The 21,532-nt window shown below is 45.2% G+C and overlaps 1 protein-coding gene across 1 annotated transcript in view; it reads right to left on the reverse strand.

Annotated features, from left to right (window-relative positions):
- Positions 1–15,409: 15,409 nt before the first annotated feature.
- EFNB2 (ephrin B2) overlaps positions 15,410–21,532 on the reverse strand; it is a 46,253-nt gene continuing 40,130 nt past the window's right edge. Inside the window, exons 3-5 of the mRNA XM_024123230.3 lie at positions 21,405–21,497; positions 20,564–20,677; positions 15,410–18,638 (exon numbers count right to left, since the gene is read on the reverse strand). Coding sequence (XP_023978998.1) covers positions 18,250–18,638; positions 20,564–20,677; positions 21,405–21,497 — 596 coding nt within the window. The 3' untranslated portion in view covers positions 15,410–18,249. The remainder of the gene's footprint in view (positions 18,639–20,563; positions 20,678–21,404; positions 21,498–21,532) is intronic.

Genomic DNA, 21,532 nt, shown 5'->3' on the forward strand with positions numbered 1-21,532 from the left:
AACTCCTCTACCAGTGATTTTCAAATTATGGGTTTGACCCCATTGGAAGCTGGGAAAAGTTGTGAAATAGATGTATTGAGTTAGATTTTTTTTTTAACTGAAATAAAACAACACGGTGTGCAAATAGCAGATTACATCCCAATGGTGAATGTTTCATGAAACCTTTTCTTCAGTCGTGTGTCTGTGTGTGTGTGTGTGTGTGTGTGTGTGTGTGTGTTACATAACCATGTAACGTATCATTGGGTTACAGTCAAAAGAACTTTACAAACAGTCTCTCCAGCCTGGGGCAGGACTGTGAGGTTTGAGCTCTTGCTGAGTTAACTGGACCCTGCCTGAAAATGCTTAACGGGGTCCTTATCCTCATCTGAGCTCAGGTATCGTATCCCTTTGCCTTTGGAGCACAATGACAGATTTCTGTCTGTTTCTTTCCTGGTGAGCAACAAGGTAGCCTATTATCTTCATGGCGTAGTTAAACGCAGAACCCCAAGAAACGAAACCACACACACAGCCTGACTCACTTATGATGGTGATCACAAGGGAGCTATGGCAATGGGCTCTTTCCCTGCCCTTTTGCCTCGGATCACCCCTCCTGAACAGATCTACATTTAGCCTAGAGCAACTCTCACTCACCTGGCAGCTAGATTGAACTATGTAGGAGCCTTTGTAAGTGTGATTTACTGGTGGCCATTGTCCCAGGAGTGGCAGCCCTCGTGGAGGACCTATGTCACCCTCCCTTGGGGTATAATTAGGAACATCCCTGCCGAGCTTTGAAAGCCTCTTGGTCAGTGGCTAAGCTATCTTCATCCTGTACCCCTTGTGCCCCTGGCTTCGAAGTTGGCATGGTTGCAGTTCATTGCATATTTGTTGAATCTGAGGGGCTTTGCTTCTGGTGTGTGCAGACATTTTGAAACATAATTTGAACAGAATTATTTTAAAAATAGAATGAGTAATTGCTTCAAAGAAATGCATAAGAAGCAATTGATACATAACATGCTTTGAGACTTGATGGATTCATCATCAGCATAGATCTAAGCTAAAAGATAGAAAGCAGCCCTGAAGAAGACAAAACTTGTGTCCTCTTAAGCTGTACTGCTTCAGCCTAATGCTGCAACCTGACCGTCATATGTTTTCAGGACCCAGAAACTTCTCTGGCTTTCGCTGGACCCAGCAGCAACACAGCCCGTTCACATCCCAACCCTTTGCGGGAATAGCCTTGTGACTGTGTGTTTTTGTTACGTATTTACCACAAAATTTGCAAGTATGAGTCCTTGGCAGAAAGTTTCCAAGGAAACTCCCAGGTGTTACCAGGTTGGGAGATATGGAAGACTTGGATTATACCCTTGGCCGTGACAACACTTTCTCTGCACAATCCTCCCCAAACGTGTGAGGCTGCTACCCCAGACAAAATTATGGGTAGGGCGAAATCTCTTCTTAGCTAAGTTGCATAGCCCCTCAAACTCTGTGTGTCTTCATTTTTGCTTTCAAAATAATAACTGCCTGCATTTAATCAGCTAACATGTTATTCGTCGTGCTCTTAGAACATGATAAGTCTTTTATATTCATTGACTCATTTGAGTCCTATGACACCTCATGCGGTACGCACTACAACTATTTTATGGTGAGAAAACTGAGCGCTACAGAGCTTATGAAAGGTGCCCTCGGTCACAAACAATTAAGTTGTCCTCTGGAATGCAGGCCAAGATCTGTGGAATTCCAGGCCCTGCTCTGAGCTGTGCATCACTCTATTTGACGGCCCGGCTTCTAGGCCGGCATCCAGCAGCCCAACACCAAGGGACAGCCTTACATTAAAACTTTATAATTCACTGCCTCTTACACTGGGGCTTCTTGGTGTTTTTGTAGGACAATATAGTCAATGTTTTAATCTGTCCAGGTAACATAATTCCTTTACCCAGGGTTAAAGCATAATGTTCCCAAAACAGGTTGAATTGTGATTCCCAAATCAATATAAAACTGGACACAGGGTTAAGGATTTTACTTAACTCATTAATGAGGGAATTAAGATGCAACAACCAGTGTAAAAGAGGATACAAAGGACAGGCACAATTTTAGCTCAGGAACGTTGAGATGAATGGGCCAACGAAGCCAGCCTCTTCCGTGGTCGAGGAGGAAAGTCCATTGAACTCCTGTCTCTACCCGAGAGAACCTATTTCCATGTCCTTAGACAACATTGCATTGCTATCTGTTATCTGTCACTTATGTTGCTATAAACTAGTTCAAAGGCACGGAAAGGCGTGAATGAGGCAGCCTGGGTGGTGTGTCCTATTCCAGGTGTCTGCAAAGCCAGCCCGCCGCCTGTTTCTGTGACTTTTATGGGAACACAGCCCACCCCCCGTTCGTGCACTTATGGTCTGCCACATCCTTCATTGTATATCAGCAGGACCGAATAGTCACGGCAGAGACCTGAGGGCCTGCAAAGCCTAAACTGTTTACTATCTGGCCCTTTACAGAAAATGTCGCCAACTTCTGCTCTAGATAATGCCCCGTTTTCTACTGAAGCATCTTTTCTCCTTATATCGGCTAAAGCCCATGGCTTCGTATGTTATTAAAAAGCAGCTGACAAGGAGTCTAGGAATTTCTTTCAGATCAATAACTAATTGAGGGAGAGATTTGGTGTATTATTTGGCTAGAGTTGATGTAACAAAGTACCACAGACTGGGTGGCTTAAACGATTGATCTGTATTGTCTCAGGATTCTGGAGGCCTGAAGTCTGAGATCAAGGTGTAGTCTGGGTTGGTTGCTTCTGAACCAGTGAGGGAGGATGTGTTCCAGGCCTCTCTCCTTGACTTGCAGATGGCCGTCTTCTCCCTGTGTCTTCACATTGTCTTCCTCTGTGTGTGTTTGTGTCCAAATTTCCTCTTCTCTGAAGAACCCCAGTCCTACTGGATTCAAGCCCACCGTGACGGGCTCACTTTAACCTAATCACCTCTGTCAAGACCTTCTCTCCTCTTCCTGGTTAGAGAGGAATTTGTACACCCAGTAAACATAGCATGTAAATGGTCAGATTCTCCACCAACTTTTGAGAATCGCACCACCGTGGCCACGTCCAGAAGCAGACCCATCACCTTCCCGCTAATTCTGGAACTCGGTGGCTATTTGTGAACACCTTCACGCTCGGTCTTACCTAAGTGTGGAAAAGTTCTGCTTCCTGGCTGCAGCTAGCAAATGCAGAACACGGACAGATGAGCAGGAAATTTAGCAGGGGTACATTCAATGTACACCTTTATATTATTGTAGCTGCCACGCATTTCGGTTTATCGTATAAACCAGAAAAACAAGATCTTACTTTGGATCTGAATCAGTAGCAACTTAAAGTCTATACGTATCATCAGCATTGGCTTAGAAAGTCAAGGCAGTAAAGTGAGGTGCAAAGAAAATTTGTTCTTTCCTTACTCTGGAAAAAAATTGCTAATGGGTTTTCCCCTTCATTTAGAGACATCCAAAGGTGTTCGGAATTACATATAATGTAATGTTAATATGAAGGCTTTGGGGACTTCCCTGGTGGTCCAGTGGTTAAGACTCACCTTTCCACTGCAGGGTGCGTGGCTTCGATCCCTAGTCCCTGGGCGGGGAGCTAAGATCCCACATGCCACTCAACAGAAAAACAAAAACAAATATTAAAATTTTTTTTAACGCTTTGTGTGTCCATTGAGAAAGGTACAGCTTTAAAAATAAGTAGGGCTTCCCTGGTGGCGCAGTGGTTGAGAGTCCGCCTGCCGATGCAGGGGACGCGGGTTCGTGCCCCGGTCTGGGAAGATCCCACGTGCCGCGGAGCGGCTGGGCCCGTGAGCCGTGGCCGCTGAGCCTGCGCGTCCGGAGCCTGTGCTCCGCAACGGGAGAGGCCACGACAGTGAGAGGCCCGCGTACCGCAAAAAAAAAAAATTCAGCAACATGGGATGGCTTGTGGTCAAGAGTAAAACCCATCACAAAGCCCAGCCTTGAGATCAGCTATTTGATACAGACACGCTTCAGAGGTCATTGTGGAGGACCTATTATTTTTCTAGACCCATTTACTTATGTTATTTCCACTAATCTTCACAAGGTGGGTGTTAATAGACCTCTTTTCATGGACAAAGAAACCGAGGTTCCAGGAGGTTATGTATCTTTCTCCGGACGCATAGCCAATCAGCAGTGGGGGCAGAGTCCCACGGCCACCCGTAGCCAATGGGAACTCATTCTGAGCGATGTTTCATGAAAGCTGTGAAGATGACAGCACTGCATTTCTGAAAGAGCCCATTTACGTATCAGATGCTGCGTAATATAATTTGCATTGACCAGGAAGGCTGCCCCTGGCGGATTCTGCGCACAACGCAGGGAGGGAGAAATTCTTGACGATGAGCCCCATTGCACCCAGCTGCATACCCCTGGATTCCGAACTCAGGGGGAGACAGCCCTGGCCGCTCCATCCTGCTCTTCTTGCAATGTGATCTTCTCCTAATGTGTTTTGCTAATGCTCTCTTTCAACCTCCCGTAGCTCACATCCACAGAGCACAAGCCCTGTGAGCTATTTCCCTGCCTGTGGAAATTGGCAAAAAAGAAAGGGAAAAAGCCTAAAAGAAAACAAACAGACCTCATTTTCTCTCTTCTTGGTTATCACCTTTAGCTATGGATTGTGTGTGTTTCTGAAATAGTTAAAAGCCTCACCCAGTTTCTAATGCCTCTACGAAAAAGTTGGGAGTGTTCACAGTGTGAAAAGAGGAGAGAAGGAAAGAAAAATGATTATGCTTTACCTTACTGTTCTAGGGAGCCATGGCCAAAGCCAATCATATGTCTGGATGGGGAAAGGCATAGTTTGAATGTTACAGAGAAGCTTTTGTTGCCAAAAAAATAATTCTGTGTTGGCTTTTGCTACGAGCTGATTTTTATTGGGAGAAACAAGAAAAACAGGGGCATTGTCTTCAGAAGGTCCGAGTTAAATAAACCATGTGTTTCCTGAGCAAGGCCTTCTCACTTTCAGAAACTGTTCATCTGATTAGACCGTTGAAATTTGGGGGTGGAGGAACTGAGATACAGGGAGACGGCAGTGGGTACAGTTCGTGCCAGAGAGAAGTGGAAGCGTCGTGACGGGATGAAGGGGTCCCCGGGGAGGAGTGCCAGCCCGCTTTACTGGGGGAAGACGAAGCAGAGGGGCATGAAACTCCTTCAGAACCAACTTCGCTGTCCTTCTAGGGGTTGATCCTCTTGCCGGCCCGTCTGTGTACAGTCTCTGATCTGTTGGCTTCATCTCTGCTTCTGAACCATCTGTAATACGTGCAGACAGGTGAGGCCCAGGTGGACAAGGAAGGGGCCTGGAGAGGAGGTGACTGCCCACAAATGGAGTCTTCTGAGCCTTAGGACAATCCTTACTCAAGACCAAGTGGACAACCACACAAGCCGTGTGGTCTAGGGAGTTTGAGGGCGGGTGGAGGAACTGAGATACAGGGAGACGGCAGTGGGTACAGTTCGTGCCAGAGAGAACTTGGAAGCGTCGTGACGGGATGAAGGGGTCCCCGGGGAGGAGTGCCAGCCCGCTTTACTGGGGGAAGACGAAGCAGAGGGGCATGAAACTCCTTCAGAACCAACTTCGCTGTCCTTCTAGGGGTTGATCCTCTTGCCGGCCCGTCTGTGTACAGTCTCTGATCTGTTGGCTTCATCTCTGCTTCTGAACCATCTGTAATACGTGCAGACAGGTGAGGCCCAGGTGGACAAGGAAGGGGCCTGGAGAGGAGGTGACTGCCCACAAATGGAGTCTTCTGAGCCTTAGGACAATCCTTACTCAAGACCAAGTGGACAACCACACAAGCCGTGTGGTCTAGGGAGTTTGAGGTCTCAGTTCTAGCTCTAAGGCGTTCTAAATTATTGTCCAAGGAAAAAATGTAGATACACACCCATATCTCCTCATCCGTGTTCCTCCTCCTTATCTGATAACTGGAATTTTAGAGTTAATGTCCTTTAATGGAAGAGATTGAGCCTTGTTTAAAAAGGAAATATTGATACCCCCGTGCGAGAAAAAAACACCTCAGACATGGGTGTGTCAGCAATCTTTCAAGCTTGTTGGGAAAAAAAGGATTTCGGGGTCACATTCAAGCCCTTATTGAACCTGAACCTCTGGTTTCGGGTACAGGAAGCTCTATTTTAAGATGGGGCATCAGAGTTTACAGAACTACTTCAGTGGAGAGTCATAATTCTTAGAACAATTCTTTGTTGTTCTAAATTTTTTTAATACACAAAATTTATTTTCCTAAAAATATGTTCGTGTACTAAATTAAGGTACCGGGCTGTAATTACTACTTTAGTGGCACGTTTTTCTTAGGTGCTTTCTATTTCTCCCGCAAAGCTTCCAGCACAATTTTAGGCAAGCAAGGATCATTTGGGGGAGACACTCAGTAAATATGGGGTGAACTAAATAAAGCCCATGTCTTGAGATTTCTAACTATTAACACGTCCAGAATCTTAACTGGTTCTGGATCCCAGTCCACATGTGTAGAGTAAAAACAGAAACAGAAGTAAAAAGTATATCAAATTCATGAGAGAATTACTACCTAAACCTCACTAGATGAAATTTCTATTCGATCCTGGATACTTAGTACACTTTGCATTACCAAGATAACGTGATAACTGTGATTAAGCAACTTATATCTAAGCATCTTCTTCCTAGCAGCAAAATATGTCTCTCTACATCGTGATCTCAGCTTGAGACCACAGGTTCTGGACACACTAACAAATACTGGGTCCTGTGTTAGTTTTAAATATATATATATTAAATATAAATATGTATATTTATGTATGTGGCATTTCTAATTCCCAGAGTTTGGCACCAAAGCAATATTTAGGGTCTTAACAATTGCTGCCTAAAGAGATGGTACTTTAAAATACAGCCATGCATGCAAACGAAAAGCTCCTGGTGGTATTAACCTATTTCATCCCATTTGCCTCTTGTAGGTTTAATTAATTAATTTATTTATTTTTAAAATTTATTTATTTATATTTGGCTGTGTTGGGTCATCATTGCTGCGCGCGGGCCTCTCACTGTGGTGGCCTCTTCTGTTGCAGAGCACGGGCTCTAGGTGCGCGGGCTTCAGTAGTTGTGGCACGAGGGCTCAGTAGTTGTGGCTCGCGGGCTCTAGAGCGCAGGCTCAGTAGTTGTGGCACGAGGGCTCAGTAGTTGTGGCTCGCGGGCTCTAGAGCGCAGGCTCAGTAGTTGTGGCGCACGGGCTTAGTTGCTCCGCGGCACGTGGGATCCTCCCGGACCAGGGATCGAACCCGTGTCCCCTGCATTGGCTGGCGGACTCCCAACCACTGCGCCACCAGGGAAGCCCCTCTTGTAGGTTTTAAAGTACATCACAGAGGAAAAATGTGAACGAACTGGAGAAAGGAGGCAATGGAGCGGAGCAGGAGTTATATATTTAAACCAGAAAAAAAGGAAATTGGAAGGCAACCCGGCAGTATTTATCAAAATTTCAAATGTGCATTTCCTTTTGGACAGCAATTTCACCACTAGGAATTTACCTCAAGGATATCCTTGGAAAAATACCTGACGATGGTGAGCATGTATAAGTTAGGGTAGGTCAGCACATGCTGTGGTAACAGACAAAGCCCCAGATCTTCTGGCTTACCGCGTAAATCGGAGTGGTCACACACAGAGAGCAGTAAGTAAGGCAGACCAGCAGGAGGCTCTGCTCATACAATCACTCGGGACCCAGGCAGCCGAGCCTTCACCGCCTTCGGGCTGGGGGCAGGGAGCCTGGGGTCCCACACCTGCTCTTTTGTCCTTCACGCGACATCCCCATCGTGGCCCGTTGCCCTCAACCTGATTGCAGGTGAACCTGAGGAAACCAGAGGAGTATGTAATTACCTGATGAGCCCCACTGTCTCTGCCACTAACCCTGAGATACGCATGATGTATTGTGTGTAGGAGCTTAAAAACCAAATTTTGCTAGTGGGTGATGATTCAAATGAACCGTGGTGGTTTTACAAAAAGTGAATTTGAACGTACCAATGAGGAGAGATCTCCTAGATGTATTATTTACCAAAAAAGCATGAACAATGTACATAGTGTGATCTCTAGAGACATCATTTAAGATAGATAGATAGATAGATAGATAGATAGATAGATAGATAGATGCAAGTATGTACATACAATATCTTTCGAAACAGGTAGACAATATTCTGGTTATGACGGTTGCTTTAAGGAATGGAGGAAGGGATGGGAAAAGAAACATAATTTTTCCCAGATGCAAGCACAGTACTAATTCTTTTTTTAAATTTATCAAATGAATAGTTCTTCAGAGAGTAAGTGATTAACACTTTTCTAAATATGTAAAAATTGTTTTAACAACTAATAAATGAAAACTTTCAGGTTTAACCACTTGGACAAGTTTTCAAGCATTTAAACATTATTACTTAAATACTTCTAAGCATTTAAACTCCCCCAGTTAGTACAGCTGACCCTTGAACAACACAGGGGTTAGGGGCACTGGCCCTCTACAGAGGCTAATATCTGCATATAACTTATGACCTATAACTCTGCTCTTTCAACTTTTCTGGATATCTGAACATTTTCAAAGTAAAAAGCTAAGGAAAATGAAATGAAATGATAAAAAGCTTAGCACCTAAGAACAGACAGCTTCACGAATCTCCTGTCTTTCTGAGGTAGATGGAGCTCAGAGGTTGCCATATTAAAACGTCAGAAATCAGGCATCAAAATCTGAAATCAAGACACATCACAGGAAACAGTGGTGACAACGGTCTAGTGGAAGGAGTTCTCTAAAAGGATTTCTGTTCAGGCCTATAAAAAGCTGGGCAACCTTGTTAAGCGAAACCAGACCCTTCAAACTGCTTCATCGCGGTCATAAACATGGTACCTGCTTGGCTGGAGCTGCTGTTTGAAAAATTCAGTTGCCCCATTTCAAACACTCTTCTGGAATCTGATCTTCATGTTAATGTAAAGGAGACTCTTAAAAACAAATGCACGGGGGATGAAAAGCCATAGGACTGTAATCCATTCTCTCCTGCGTCCTTGGGGTGGTGGTGACTCACGGAGAAGGTATGTCCGTCCAGGCCATTCTCGGGGAGGCGGGGATGCCACCATCAGAGTTGACAGCTGCCTCTCTCTGCATCCTTGATGATGCCTCACACAGAGGTTTATGAGTCCTGCCCATTGAGCTCCACGCAAACCCTGATATTTCCCACATTCATTTCGCTGCAGCCAAACGCTGCCCCCATGGCGCACAGCCGAGGTGGCCAGAGAGAAGGAACCATCAAGGGGTATTTTCCATCATCTGACAAAGTGAATCGTAGCTTCCTCTTTGGGTGGTGAGTGGTGCTTCTACCACGTGCTGGAGACCCTTTTAATGAACCTGACACACGTGCTCCTGGAAGGAACACACGTGGCGTGTTCTTGTCTTTTTCTGACACTCAGACAACAGTATGGCGGAATCCGTGTGTGTCAATTACAGTGAGATTAACACAGTCGTTACTTTTATCTAAGGTAGTTAAGGGAGTTGGTAGGCACCCCTTATCGTTTCCTCTCTCCTTTACAAGGAGAGAAGTTAAACGGCAGAGACCCAGGTCTCAGCAGGAAGGGCCCTGTGTCTGCTTGGCTGGAATTCTTCTACTGCACGCAACTTGGAGGTCAGTCTGGCAAACATCCCAGATGCTCAGACTTCATTTTTTTCCCTGCTGTTTTTGAGCTCAGTGCTGACTACTGTTAGCAGACATAAAGCTCGCTGCAATTCTTTCCTCAGACCTAGCTACAAGAAAACTACCAATTATAGCCAAGAAACAGTCTTTCAAATACACATACACATTGTAATGTGGGCTGGAAACCAATTGGAAACGTTTTGATTTGCCCTTTAAGGCCAGAGGCAGGCACTTAAGCAAACTCCAAAGATGTTTTGAAGAACCGTTATACTAAATTTAGCATCCGAACCAGCCATTTGGCATATATGTAATGAAAGATTTAAAAGGAAAGAAATGCAAACCTCAGTAACAAAGACATAGGTTACTCATGGACAGATACTTTTTTAAAAAGATGCTCCAGGAATCACACATAGAGTGGTTATTATTGTTATTACTTCTTTTCTTTACACCTGTTTGAGATGCTTCATTTTTATTCGTGAAGGGTTTGAATTGCCGAATGGACCATGAGGTCCCCGATGGGAGGAATCTTGTCTTTCGTGTTGCCCTCTCCAAGGCTTAGGACGCTGCCTGGCATATGTTAAGTGCTAAATAGATGCATGATGGGTAAGTGAACAAATTAAGTGTGTGGGGGTGTTCACTGGACAGAAGCTTCTAGACTTGTGTAGGGTCTGCTCGGGTGGGCCTCTTGTTAATGTCCTGGACCGGTCTGATGAAAAGGCTCTCGCTGAGAATGGCTGAAGCCTGTGGTGCTCCTGCCTTTGTGTCCTAAGTGTTCACTGCGGATGAGCTACAGAGATCATAGTTTTTGATTTGCTATTGTGTTTTATAAGCTACACTTCAAAATCAGATGCATGTAACTGAGTTTAACCTTAGGAAGTCTCCGTGAGTGTCCCAAAGAATCCAAGTTCAGCTGATTGGCCTCGGGGGAGGAGTAGCTATGCAGTTTGCCTGGGGGTCATACAAGGAGCCAGAAGTTCCAGACAGGGGTCCCCAGTTCCGTGGGGTGTATGCTTTCTCTCAGGCAAATGACACTTCATCAGAAGGATGCAAAGGAATCCAAATACAGTAAATTGCACATGTAAAACAAAGACATTTGGGGTTATGCTTACAGAAACCTCTTACACCTTTCTCAGCATCCTGAGCCATATGCAGATTTCCCAGGTGATAAAGACCTGGGATAACGGACCAAGTAACTCACAGACTCGAGTGAAGGATGTAGCAAGTTGGGGGCTTTTCCTGTAGCATTGTTGTTTCTCCCACTTGAGAGATCCTGGAGCTAGACATTCATCTCCACTACTTTTTTGGTTTTCCTTTCATGTTGCATTAATGAAGCTACTATACAAAAATGATATACCTCAGAGGCGTCTTGTGTTTGGCTTAAGGTTTCAGTCGATTTTAAGCAGTTTTCTTTGATGACGTGTATCTCCGCTACTGTTCTTGAACTTTTAAAGATAGAGCCGCGATGGCTTTAAAAACAAAACACGCACAAAAACTCTAATCTCTTTATTAAGCATGGATGGCACTTAGGAAATAATAGTTCCATTATCAACCAGAGGATGTTTTTTAGTCGTGCAGTTCTTTGCCACAGACTACAGAATCAGAGGTGTAAATAATAAAGGAGGTATAAATAATAAGGATGTGTTCCAGATACCAGTGTGGAAAGAATGACTAGTAAACAAATGAATCTCAAGTGCCGGGAAGACAAGGTGAATTTGGGCTCAGTTAACTGGTGGAAGAGAACATTGCCAACGGCTAACACATTGCCTGGCCCTTGGTGGACCCTCGAGAAATGTTTAAATAGAAGCTGGGGTCCTGCTCGCAGTGACCTGACAATGTTTTTAAATAAAGACAGAAGAGTTACAGGCATGCCTCGTTTTACTGCGCTTGGCTTGCCTTTTTTACAAACTGAAGGCTTGGGGCAACCCTGAGTCAAGCAAGTCTATCGCAGCCATTTTCCTAACAGCATTTGCTCACTTCGTGCCTCTATGTTACATGTTGGTAATTCTTACAATATCTCAAACTTTTTCATTATTGTTATATTTGTTATGGTGATCTGTGGTCAGTGACCTTGGATGTTACTATTATAATTGTGTTGGCCTTTTTTTTTAGCAATAAAGCAATTTTTAAATTAAGGTCTATACGTTTTTTAAGACATAATGCTATTGCACACTTACTAGACTACAGTAAGACTCCTATAACATTTATATGCACTGGAAAATCAAACAATTCATGTGACTCACTTTATTGCGGTATTTGCTTTGTTTTGGTTTGGACCCAAACCCGAAATCTCTCTGAGGTGTGCCCGTACTTAAAAATTATCGATAAAAGGCTGAAAACACAAGAGCAGGGCTCCCAGTTCAATCCGTATGTGTAGATCGTTAGTTATTGGATCTTTCTGAGATTTAATGCAAGGAAGGGGTGGAGAACAGCAGAGCTCAGAGTCCAGACGCGGGCTCTTGATGGGGAGGGGTGAACGGTCAAGTGCAGCCCAAAGCTGGGTGGGGTTTGGCTGTGAAGAGTCCTCAGAGCTTTGCCCGTGGGAGGCCAGGACGAATAGAAGCTTGCATCGAGATGCTTTTGAACAGCTGAAAAGGCTGATGGCTTTGCTTCAAATCCTATAAAAAGTTGAAAGTACCCTTCAGTGTGTTAGAGGCCCACCCTCTCACTTTATAGGTGAGGATCTGGGGCACAGAACACAAAGCAATTTGCTAAAAGGCCATGGAGACAACAGTAGCAGGAAGAGAGCAGGAAGCCAGGTCTCACTTTCATTCACTGGACACATTTATCAACAATTTATGATTGTCCATAAACTGTGTGGGTATCATTATTTCTCATGCTGTGTACTTATGTCTCTGGAGATTTTTTATGAGGAGGTTGGTTGTTTCTTAAAATATAATTAAGGGGAAGCTGGGACGAAGTGAGAGAGTAGCATTGACATATATACACTAACAAATCAGCTCGGTGCTTTGTGACCACCTAGAGGGGTGGGATAGGGAGGGTGGGAGGGAGACTCAAGAGGGAGGGGATATGGGGATATATGTATACATATGGCGGATTCACTTTGCTGTACAGCAGGAACTGACACAACATCGTAGGGTAATTATATTCCAATAAAGATATTTAAAAATATATATAATTAACTTCATACGAAGGTTTCTAAGAGGTTCCATCAGTCAGTCCGCTTACCACAGTATAAAAATCTTGAGATGAATATATCTTCAGCTTTGGGGGCACAGTTTAATCACTAAAAAATTGATTCGTCTCCCTGGGATGCCATACTTTACTACAAAAATACAATATTTTAATATCCCCCCAATCTTTGATAAATCATTCTCTACCTGGAAAAATGAGGGGTAGGAAATACTCTCTTCTATTACAACACAGAAAATTTGCCTTCGAGGACATCCGTTGTGTAAATATCACAGACAGAATCCCGAATTCATTGAAAACAGAAACAAAAGAACATCCAGGTCCTCTGTATTACAGAAGCAATTATGTCTCCTTTTGGGCCACCTGATTTGCTACCCAACCAAAAAGTGGGGTAATTATCCTTTTCTGCATATATTAGGAAGTCAGTTTTACTCCTCTGGGTTTTTTTTTTTTTTTTCTTCTTTCGCTGATTCTTCTCTGGGTTGGGTCCAGAGACTGACAGCAAGCTGCAGAGTCCTGAGGCTGATATTTTATTGATTTTTTTTTTTTTCTCGTTTCCATTGTGAACCTTTATCACAGTGTTTGAACGGGCAACTGTTTTTACCAAAAAGGAAACGGACAACAGTGAGAGATGTTCCGAAGAGTTACCAGCTGGCCGGTCAACACTTAGCAACGCAGGGCAGGGATGTTTCAACAGCAGGGTCACTTTTCAAACAGAACAAGGAGCAGCTGCTTTCACAACCTCTGCGAGAAGTTTCTGTACATGAGATTCCTTCTCACTGGGTGAAAAGAATAAACACCGGGCACGTTTTATTTTTCTCAGTTGAGGTTGGCTTATTCAGTTTGGAAAGTGTGGTTTTCAAAAACAAGGTGGAAAAGATGACACTGTGTATTTGATCACTTAAATCGTAACAGGGGTCACAGAGTCAAAGTCGTAAATGCAATATTTCGTCATGGTTTTCTTTTACTCAGACTAATCATTTGTGATCCTGGTAGGTGGGGTCCAGCATTCAGCTTAGTGACGTGGCTGTAAACTGTGCCCCGAAACTTGGATTTGCAGTGGACGGGCAGTTAGGGACAGTGAAATAACGTGATGGAGAAAATGAAACTACTATTCAAGCATCAGCTGAAACTGCGGGCCTCTGGAGAATTTTGTTTTTGTTTTTTGGAAGGAGAGCATTTGTTCGACAAACATTCCTTTAGTACAAGTCTGCTGGGCCGGTGCTGCAGAGATGCGGCCTTTCATGAGAATCTCCTGAGGGGCTTTTGAAACACACGGATTCTTCATTTACTGGGGCTGTGATCTTGGGCAAATCAGTCTGGGCTGGAACAATCTCTGGCTCCTTACTTCAGGGGCCCTTTCTCATCCTCCCAACCTAAGATACTTCTTCACTCCTTAAGGTAAGGATTAACCAGAGTTAATGCAGCCAGAAGTCTGAGCACTTCATGGTGACCAGTAGCTGCTTCTGCCTTGACCACAGCTCTGCCCTCAGATCTCAAAGGAAGATGAGGGTGGGGGTCTGATGATCAATCTTAAGACCTCAAAGACCACGAGAGCGGGGAAAACACTCAGGGCACCTGGTCACCTTCCCCAGGAAGGCAACAATGGAAAGGGCGGTTAAATTCACCCCTGGCCCCTGGCTTGCCTCAATCCAGTATCACAACACACGCTTTCACCCATGTTACATTTTGACAGAACGTGTGACTTTTTCCTTCCTCCTGGGATTATTTTGTGAAGAAAAGTAAAGCAGTCGATAGCAAACTGCTCTGCTGGAATGGAAACTAGATCATCTTGGAACTAAGCGTTGGGATAAAAGCCCCTCTTCTTCTCCTGGCTACTTTCACTCAGTGCAGGTCAAACTGCTCAGGATGAAGAGGGTTTTATAAAACTTTAGGCTAAAACGTGAGTTCAAAAGATTTATGGGGAAACCAGTGGGCTCATGCTGCAACGGTGCAAGATTAACCTTCACGTGTGTGCACGGCCAGATTTGAAAGATGGGCATACACACGCCCGTGGGCAGAACGGTCTCGATAACTGTAATCACAGAGAAACAAGAGAAGGCAAATTAAAATAACAAACAAAAAAAGAAAGAAAAAGGAAAAGAAAACAAGAAGGAAAGGAAAATACTTTGAAGGCGCTTTTTCCATAGGAAAAAAGTATTTTATTTTTTTTAAGAACAAATTCAGTTTGAAACAGATTTGGAATGTGACTTCACGGATTGCGTTTTCGGGGGGCTAACTGCAATGTGGAACTAAAGCAGATCAAAAACTTAGGACAGGCTATCAAAATAAAACAAAGAAAAGAAAAATATTTATAACTCAAGCATAATACCGTGTTACTTACAAATTGGACAACGGAATTTTAAATAAATATTCATGGTACATAATTACGGCACAAATATGCAGCAATTTGGCAACCTTTTATACCATTTTTTTTCCTCATTACAGTGCAAAGGGGAATGACACTGCCGTTTAACAAGCTGTAGCTAAATACATTGCAAAATTCAGATTTTATACAAAACATCTTGCTTAGACTTTATAAAAAACCAACATTGCTCTATGTACACAATCTGGGTAAGAAAAGCCATTTCTGTCTTGTTTTCATGTGTATTTTTATTAAAAAGGTGAATAAGGCTACTGTAACACCCCAAATCCATATACAGTAAAATCTGAACCTATTTACAGCATTTTCACTTAAACATTATGGTGCAAATTCCAAAGTCGGATGACTAGGGATGAGAATACAAGGAAGGCATTTACAGTAACTTTCCAAAGCTGAACCAACTTCAAATAAAGGGACAGTTGGTAGATTGTCATATTCTGCACCACACACAAAACAGACGCACAGAACACTGGTCAATTGCTTGCAGGTAACTCTCCAACAATTCATCTGATTTTTCACAGTTTAGCATATACCCAAAATGTAGCCAACCGATGATAACACACCTTTGATTTCATTACAATCAGACTGTTTCCCATTTTTCCCCTTCTTGCCCCTCTCCCCCATCCTAAAGGTACTTTTTGATGGCTTACAAGAAAATCTTGTATGAATGCACGCACAGGAGAGGTTAGGGTGATGGAAAGAATTACATATGTACTGTGGCTGATCACCATGGCAACCTTCCACAGAAATATGATATAGATATATATAATATATATTGTAGATATATATTATACATATATATACACATGTATACCACACACCCACTCACGCATACACACACGCGCTTTGGACCAACATCATTTTCAGGTTCAGGAAACAGAGAAGAATTTCTGTGACAACTCATTTTTGCAGGTAATCACTGGAGGTTTGAGAACCTTAAAATGCTGTTGCTACATTTTTCTTTTCTCCCAATTCAGAAAGCAAAGTGTTACCATAGTAACAGGACTATGTTAAAGATGTCTATTTTGCATAGCACATAAAAAGTAGGTTTCCTGTTTACTCACTTCTTTTCCCAGAAGGGAGGGGGAGAGGGGAGGGGGAGAGAGGAAGGAAGGGGGTCAGGCTGAACTTTCAGCTGAAACCCCCTCGATGTGACCCGGTGGATTCTAGCGAACACTTCAGCCCACAGGGCAAGGGAAAACACAGCACAGAAAATAAATGCCGGCACATCTTGTCATTGTCGAAAACGATGCAGTAACACCGATTTCCTGGTATTTGGGGCTTGCATTTCCTAATCTATGGTGACGCAAGATGCCTTCAGAGGACTGGGTTATTTTTGTGTTTGCTCCCATTATTGTTATTTTTGGAGTGATGTTGTTTTTCCCAGAAGTAGTTGTCCAATTTTTTTTTTTTTTTTTAAAAGCACGGAGCATTGGGACCACTTAATCGCCACAAATGAATTTCCCATCTTCTGGTGTGGACTGTGTGCAATCTTAAAATATATATTAGTAAAAATCTTTCACTTTATATCCCTTGCGTTCTATATATCTATTATAAATACATCCTACCTTCCTTCTCCCCCTCGACACCATAATTTATTTCGGTCCTCGGGACTCTAAGAGGTTTGCCATGTGTGCCTCACCTTGATACAGGGCCCTGAGCTGTGGCCTCACTCAGTACCTACCCCTCGGCCCTCGCGGCCAGGACGGCACGGCCATAAACCAAAGTGTCGTAAGGCCCAATGGGGAGGGGAACGGCAGGGAAGGGGCGCTGGGGGGGCCCGGGGAGTCTGACCTACCTTTCATATATGAGAATGCCTTAATAACGTCAATGATGATGGAATTACAGCCTGTGTGACCTTTGGCTTTTAAACTTCTAGGTCAGATTTGGCTCTCTGCTAATCTCCTAAATGCTCTCCCTGTGTTGAATAAAATGTGATAAGTATAGCAGCTGGGTCTGCCTTAAACGTCACCCAAAGCAGACCGACGACTTCGCTACAGCTTCACCGCCGCACTTCCTATTGCCAGTACCACGACGGTCCTGCCGGCGTCCATCCGTCCCTCCAAGCCTGGCCCTCTACCAACAAGGCCCCTTTGTTCCACCCAGCGTAGAGGGACTATTTCTTTTTCTTTTTTTCCTGTGCATTGCTCTCTGATAAGAGTGAATTCCTTCAAATGCGCCCTAATCTACTGTGTGTGTCGTTGTGTCTCCTACTTGCCTCTTAAAATCTTAGCAGAACCAAAGTGCTGTGCTATCTAATTGGAGTTTGCCCTCCCAACTCTGTTTCAGAGGTGGCAGCGCTGAACTGCCTCTGCAGACGGCCTTTCCCCCGGCCCTCCCTTCTGTGAACTCCTCATCTTCCCAGGCTGACATGACAGCCTAGTATCTGGCTGGAAGGCTCCTTATTAGCAAACGCAATTTCTATCCTTGTATCGCCCATTCGGCGGTAGCTGTTGCAAACAGATGAAGCAGGAGACGCCAAACGTTAATGTCTCATTAGTGATACGGAGTGTGGCGTGAGAAGAAACCTCGTGTGAAGGCCTGCAGCGCCCTGGATGACAGGAGTGTACGCAACAGTGAGGACTCAAAGCTAGCGCTCTCCGAAAGCCTCACGCGGCCAGAGTCTGTGCGACAAGACAAGTCCGGGGTGCAGCTCGGGGGGAAGGGCCACGCCCGAGGCAGAGGACGGCCTCTCCAGGCCCAGCAGCCCGGGGGCCCGGGACACCTGCCCGGGCTGCTCCCGGCTCTCGCTCCCGCCCACCGACCGCTCTGTCTCCCCTCGGCTCCTGCGGAGGCCCGAACGCCCGTGGTACCCGGAAGAGGAGAGGGGCGGGGCGCGCGCGGTCCCCGCGCGCATCTTCCACGCGAGTCTTCCAGCTGCCGGGGCGCATCCTCCGTCACCGCGGCCCAAACGCTACAGACTAGTAAGCTGTCCGACTCCACAGGGCTCTCCCGAGAAGGAGTGTCCCCTCTCCCCGCTGTGCGTCAGTCCGTCGCAGACACAGGGGACCTCGGACCCTCCGTGGCGGCAGCGGGACAGTCAGTTTCCTCCGGGAAAGCGAAGGCACCGCCGCGGCTCAGACCTTGTAGTAAATGTTCGCCGGGCTCTGCGGCGGCATCTCCTGGACTATGTACACGGGGTGCCCGTAGTCCCCGCTGACCTTCTCGTAGTGGGGGCAGAAGACGCTGTCCGCAGTCCTCAGCGGGATGATGATGTCGCTGGGCTCGGAGCCGTTGTTGTTGCCGCCGCGCTTGGGCGTGGCCAGCGTGCTGAGCGACAGCGTGGCCGTGTGCTGCGGCGAGTGCTTGCGGTGGCGCCTCCGGTACTTGAGCAGCAGGACCACCAGCGTGATGATGATGACGATGAAGATGATGCAGCCTGAGGCAATCCCTGCGAATAAGGCCACTTCGGAACCGAGGATGTTGTTCCCGGAATGCCCGGCGCTGTTGCCGTCTGTGCTGGAACCTGCAGCGGGTGGGAAAGAGCAGCCAGAAGAGTCACCGCTCTCCCCAGGGCTGGCCGGCTGCTGGCAGGCCGGAGGCTTCCCGGGCAGCTAGACTGGCGGACCAAGCACCTCGTTTAACAGCTAAAGGCAGCGATAAATTAGGAGGCTGCGAACTAAGAGACACACACTACTAGATATAAAAGAGATAACCAACAAGGACCTGCTGTAGAGCACCGGGAACTCTCCTCAATATTTTGTAATAACTTGTAAGGGAAAAGAATCGGAAAAAGAATATATGTGTAAATATATAACTGAATATCTCATATATATATATATACATAACTGAATCACTGTGCCGTACACCTGAAACTAACACGGCACTGTAAATCAGTTATACTTCAATTTAAAAAAACAGCTAGGGCTTCCCTGGTGGCGCAGTGGTTGCGAGTCCGCCTGCCGATGCGGGGGACACGGGTTCGTGCCCCGGTCCGGGAAGATCCCACGTTTCGCGGAGCGGCTGGGCCCGTGAGCCGTGGCCGCTGAGCCTGCGCGTCCGGAGCCTGCGCTCCGCAACGGGAGAGGCCGCGGCAGTGAGAGGCCCGCGTACCGCAAAACCAACCAACGAACAAACAAAACCAGCTAAATGCAAACGGCAGAAGCCAGCCCTCGGGGAGATGGGACTCCAGGTGGGGCTTCGATGCTGCTCCCAGACCTCATCGCTTCCCTTCTATACATCATCATCCATCAGCTGCGTGGACAGGCTGTGACAGCCAGCCCTTGATCTTGCCCCACGTCTTAACCCAGGTCAGCCAGCCTGCAGCCACTACCAGGAGGGAGAAGGGAAGTGGCCGAGTCTCCAGGTCAGCGTTTGCTGCCCAGGCCACGCTGTTCCCGTGCCCTCTCTGGCTACGGTGGCTTCATGGGAATATCCAAACCGCCTGCCTTTAAAGACAAGCCCTGCCGACGGCTGGCTGGAGAGCTTGCAAAGAGGGATGGGGCCTGGGAAAACGTTCAACCCGTAACTCGTTTGTATTATTTGATTTACACTTAAAATATATTTGGAAGGCAGCAGAAACTCTCACACGGAACAGACTGCCAACCCAAATGTTAAGCACTAAAAAATTGCCTGGCATCATTATATTATCCATTTATCAGTTTGTCACAAGAATTTGACACATCTTGTCATTGAAAGTTAGAAATAACAACTTCCCTCCTTGAAGCCTGGAAAGAGATGGAGTATTGCTACAGATGCTAAATTAGCACGACTACCAACCAGGCATGCGGATCCCTAATGCGGAACTAGTGACGCCTGCGCAGCGACCACCAAATAAAAAGTTCATTCCCGTGGTAACAAACACATAGCTATTTGTTCAAAGACTGCGAAAAAAACGAAGTTAAACGGCAGTCAATTTTATCCAGTATTCTAAACTTCTGCCAGGAATCCGTTTAAGATTTTATTTTACACTGAAAATGTGAAAAAAAAATTTTGACGAAACCACCTGAAAAACGTGGCAGTATGCAATATTTTAAGATGTTACCATCTTAAATGTAGAAGAGGATCAGTCAGGCTCTCTGTGGATGAGATATAACTAGATGAAGCACTGGTACAATTATATATACATTAACACTGGCTTGAAGCTAGGTTTGCAAACAGCACGATAAAGTGTCAGCCAATGAAAATAGCTTTGATCTGAAAGAGCAGTGCTAATAATTGGCACTTACATCTGATGAATTCTCCTCTTCTGATTCTAAGACTTTTGTGGGAATTAATTATTTTATTCTGGTTGGGTAATTGACAACAACTAACCGAGAGCAAAGATTCCTGACTGTGGGAGCTACAAGTTCATCCTCCTGGTGCAGAAGTACCTGGACTCCGTTCTACGCCCTGTGATACGAGCAGTGCGGAACACACAGACGTAGACACACATGGGTCACGCTGCTATACCTGGATTTGGTTTGACAAAAGGACTTGTTGTTGAACTTCTTCCATTTGTACCAGCTTCAAGTTCTGGCCGTCTTGTTGGATCATTATGCCTGGTTGACCCAGCGGAACTCGCATCTACATGAAAAACAAGCGATTACTAACAGCACAGACATCTGATGGGCTCTAGCTTTAGGAGCTGGATCTATATCTCAAGAGGCACAAATAGAAATGAACATAAGATTCTTTATGCAAAGTACTGTGAGATGCAAGAATATAATTTTCCTTTGAAAACAAAACGGTTCTACTAGTTATTTCAGAGGTTTAGATGGTGAGGCCATCTGTGGAAACTATAGGGATTCTTGCATTTGGCAGGCAGAGCATTGCAGATGACATTTTAATCTAACTGAGTGAGTTGACTGATTACTATCCCAATTTCTAATTAGAAGAATATTTCTTTCTGCACAAGAGGTCATCTCTGTGTGAAAAGGCTCAGTGAACACAAGTCTTCTGTAGTCAAGATGCAGAAATGGGCAAAATGGCAGAAACTTAGTTTTGCATTCTGGATCTTTTAATGGTGAACCAGAGAGGTGTTTTGCTTTTAAGAAGGAAAAATATATCTGTAGATACAGACATGGCAATAGACATTGTACCTGGCTGACCTCAACTTTTAGAAGTATCTCCAGTAAAAGAAGTGGGTTGCAACAACTTGAGGAAATCTGTCAGTGGCTCAAGGTGCAGACAAAAGTTTACTTCGGAAACTAAACTGCAGAGTGAGTGAAGGCGCATGTGGGCAACGCTGGCGCCGTACTAGCTGGGGGCTCGACCAGATCAGTGGCTCCGTGAAGCAGCAGACGGTCTTTACCTTGTCCAACTTTCATGAGGATCTTCATGGCTCTTGTCTGGCACACCCCTCCCTCCTGGTTATCCAGGCCCTCCAAAGACCCATTTGATGTAGCTGATTAAAAATAAAATGGACAAAACAAAAAAATA

Source organism: Physeter macrocephalus, chromosome 13 (assembly GCF_002837175.3).
Source record: "Physeter macrocephalus isolate SW-GA chromosome 13, ASM283717v5, whole genome shotgun sequence".
Taxonomy (NCBI): Eukaryota; Metazoa; Chordata; class Mammalia; order Artiodactyla; family Physeteridae; genus Physeter; species Physeter macrocephalus.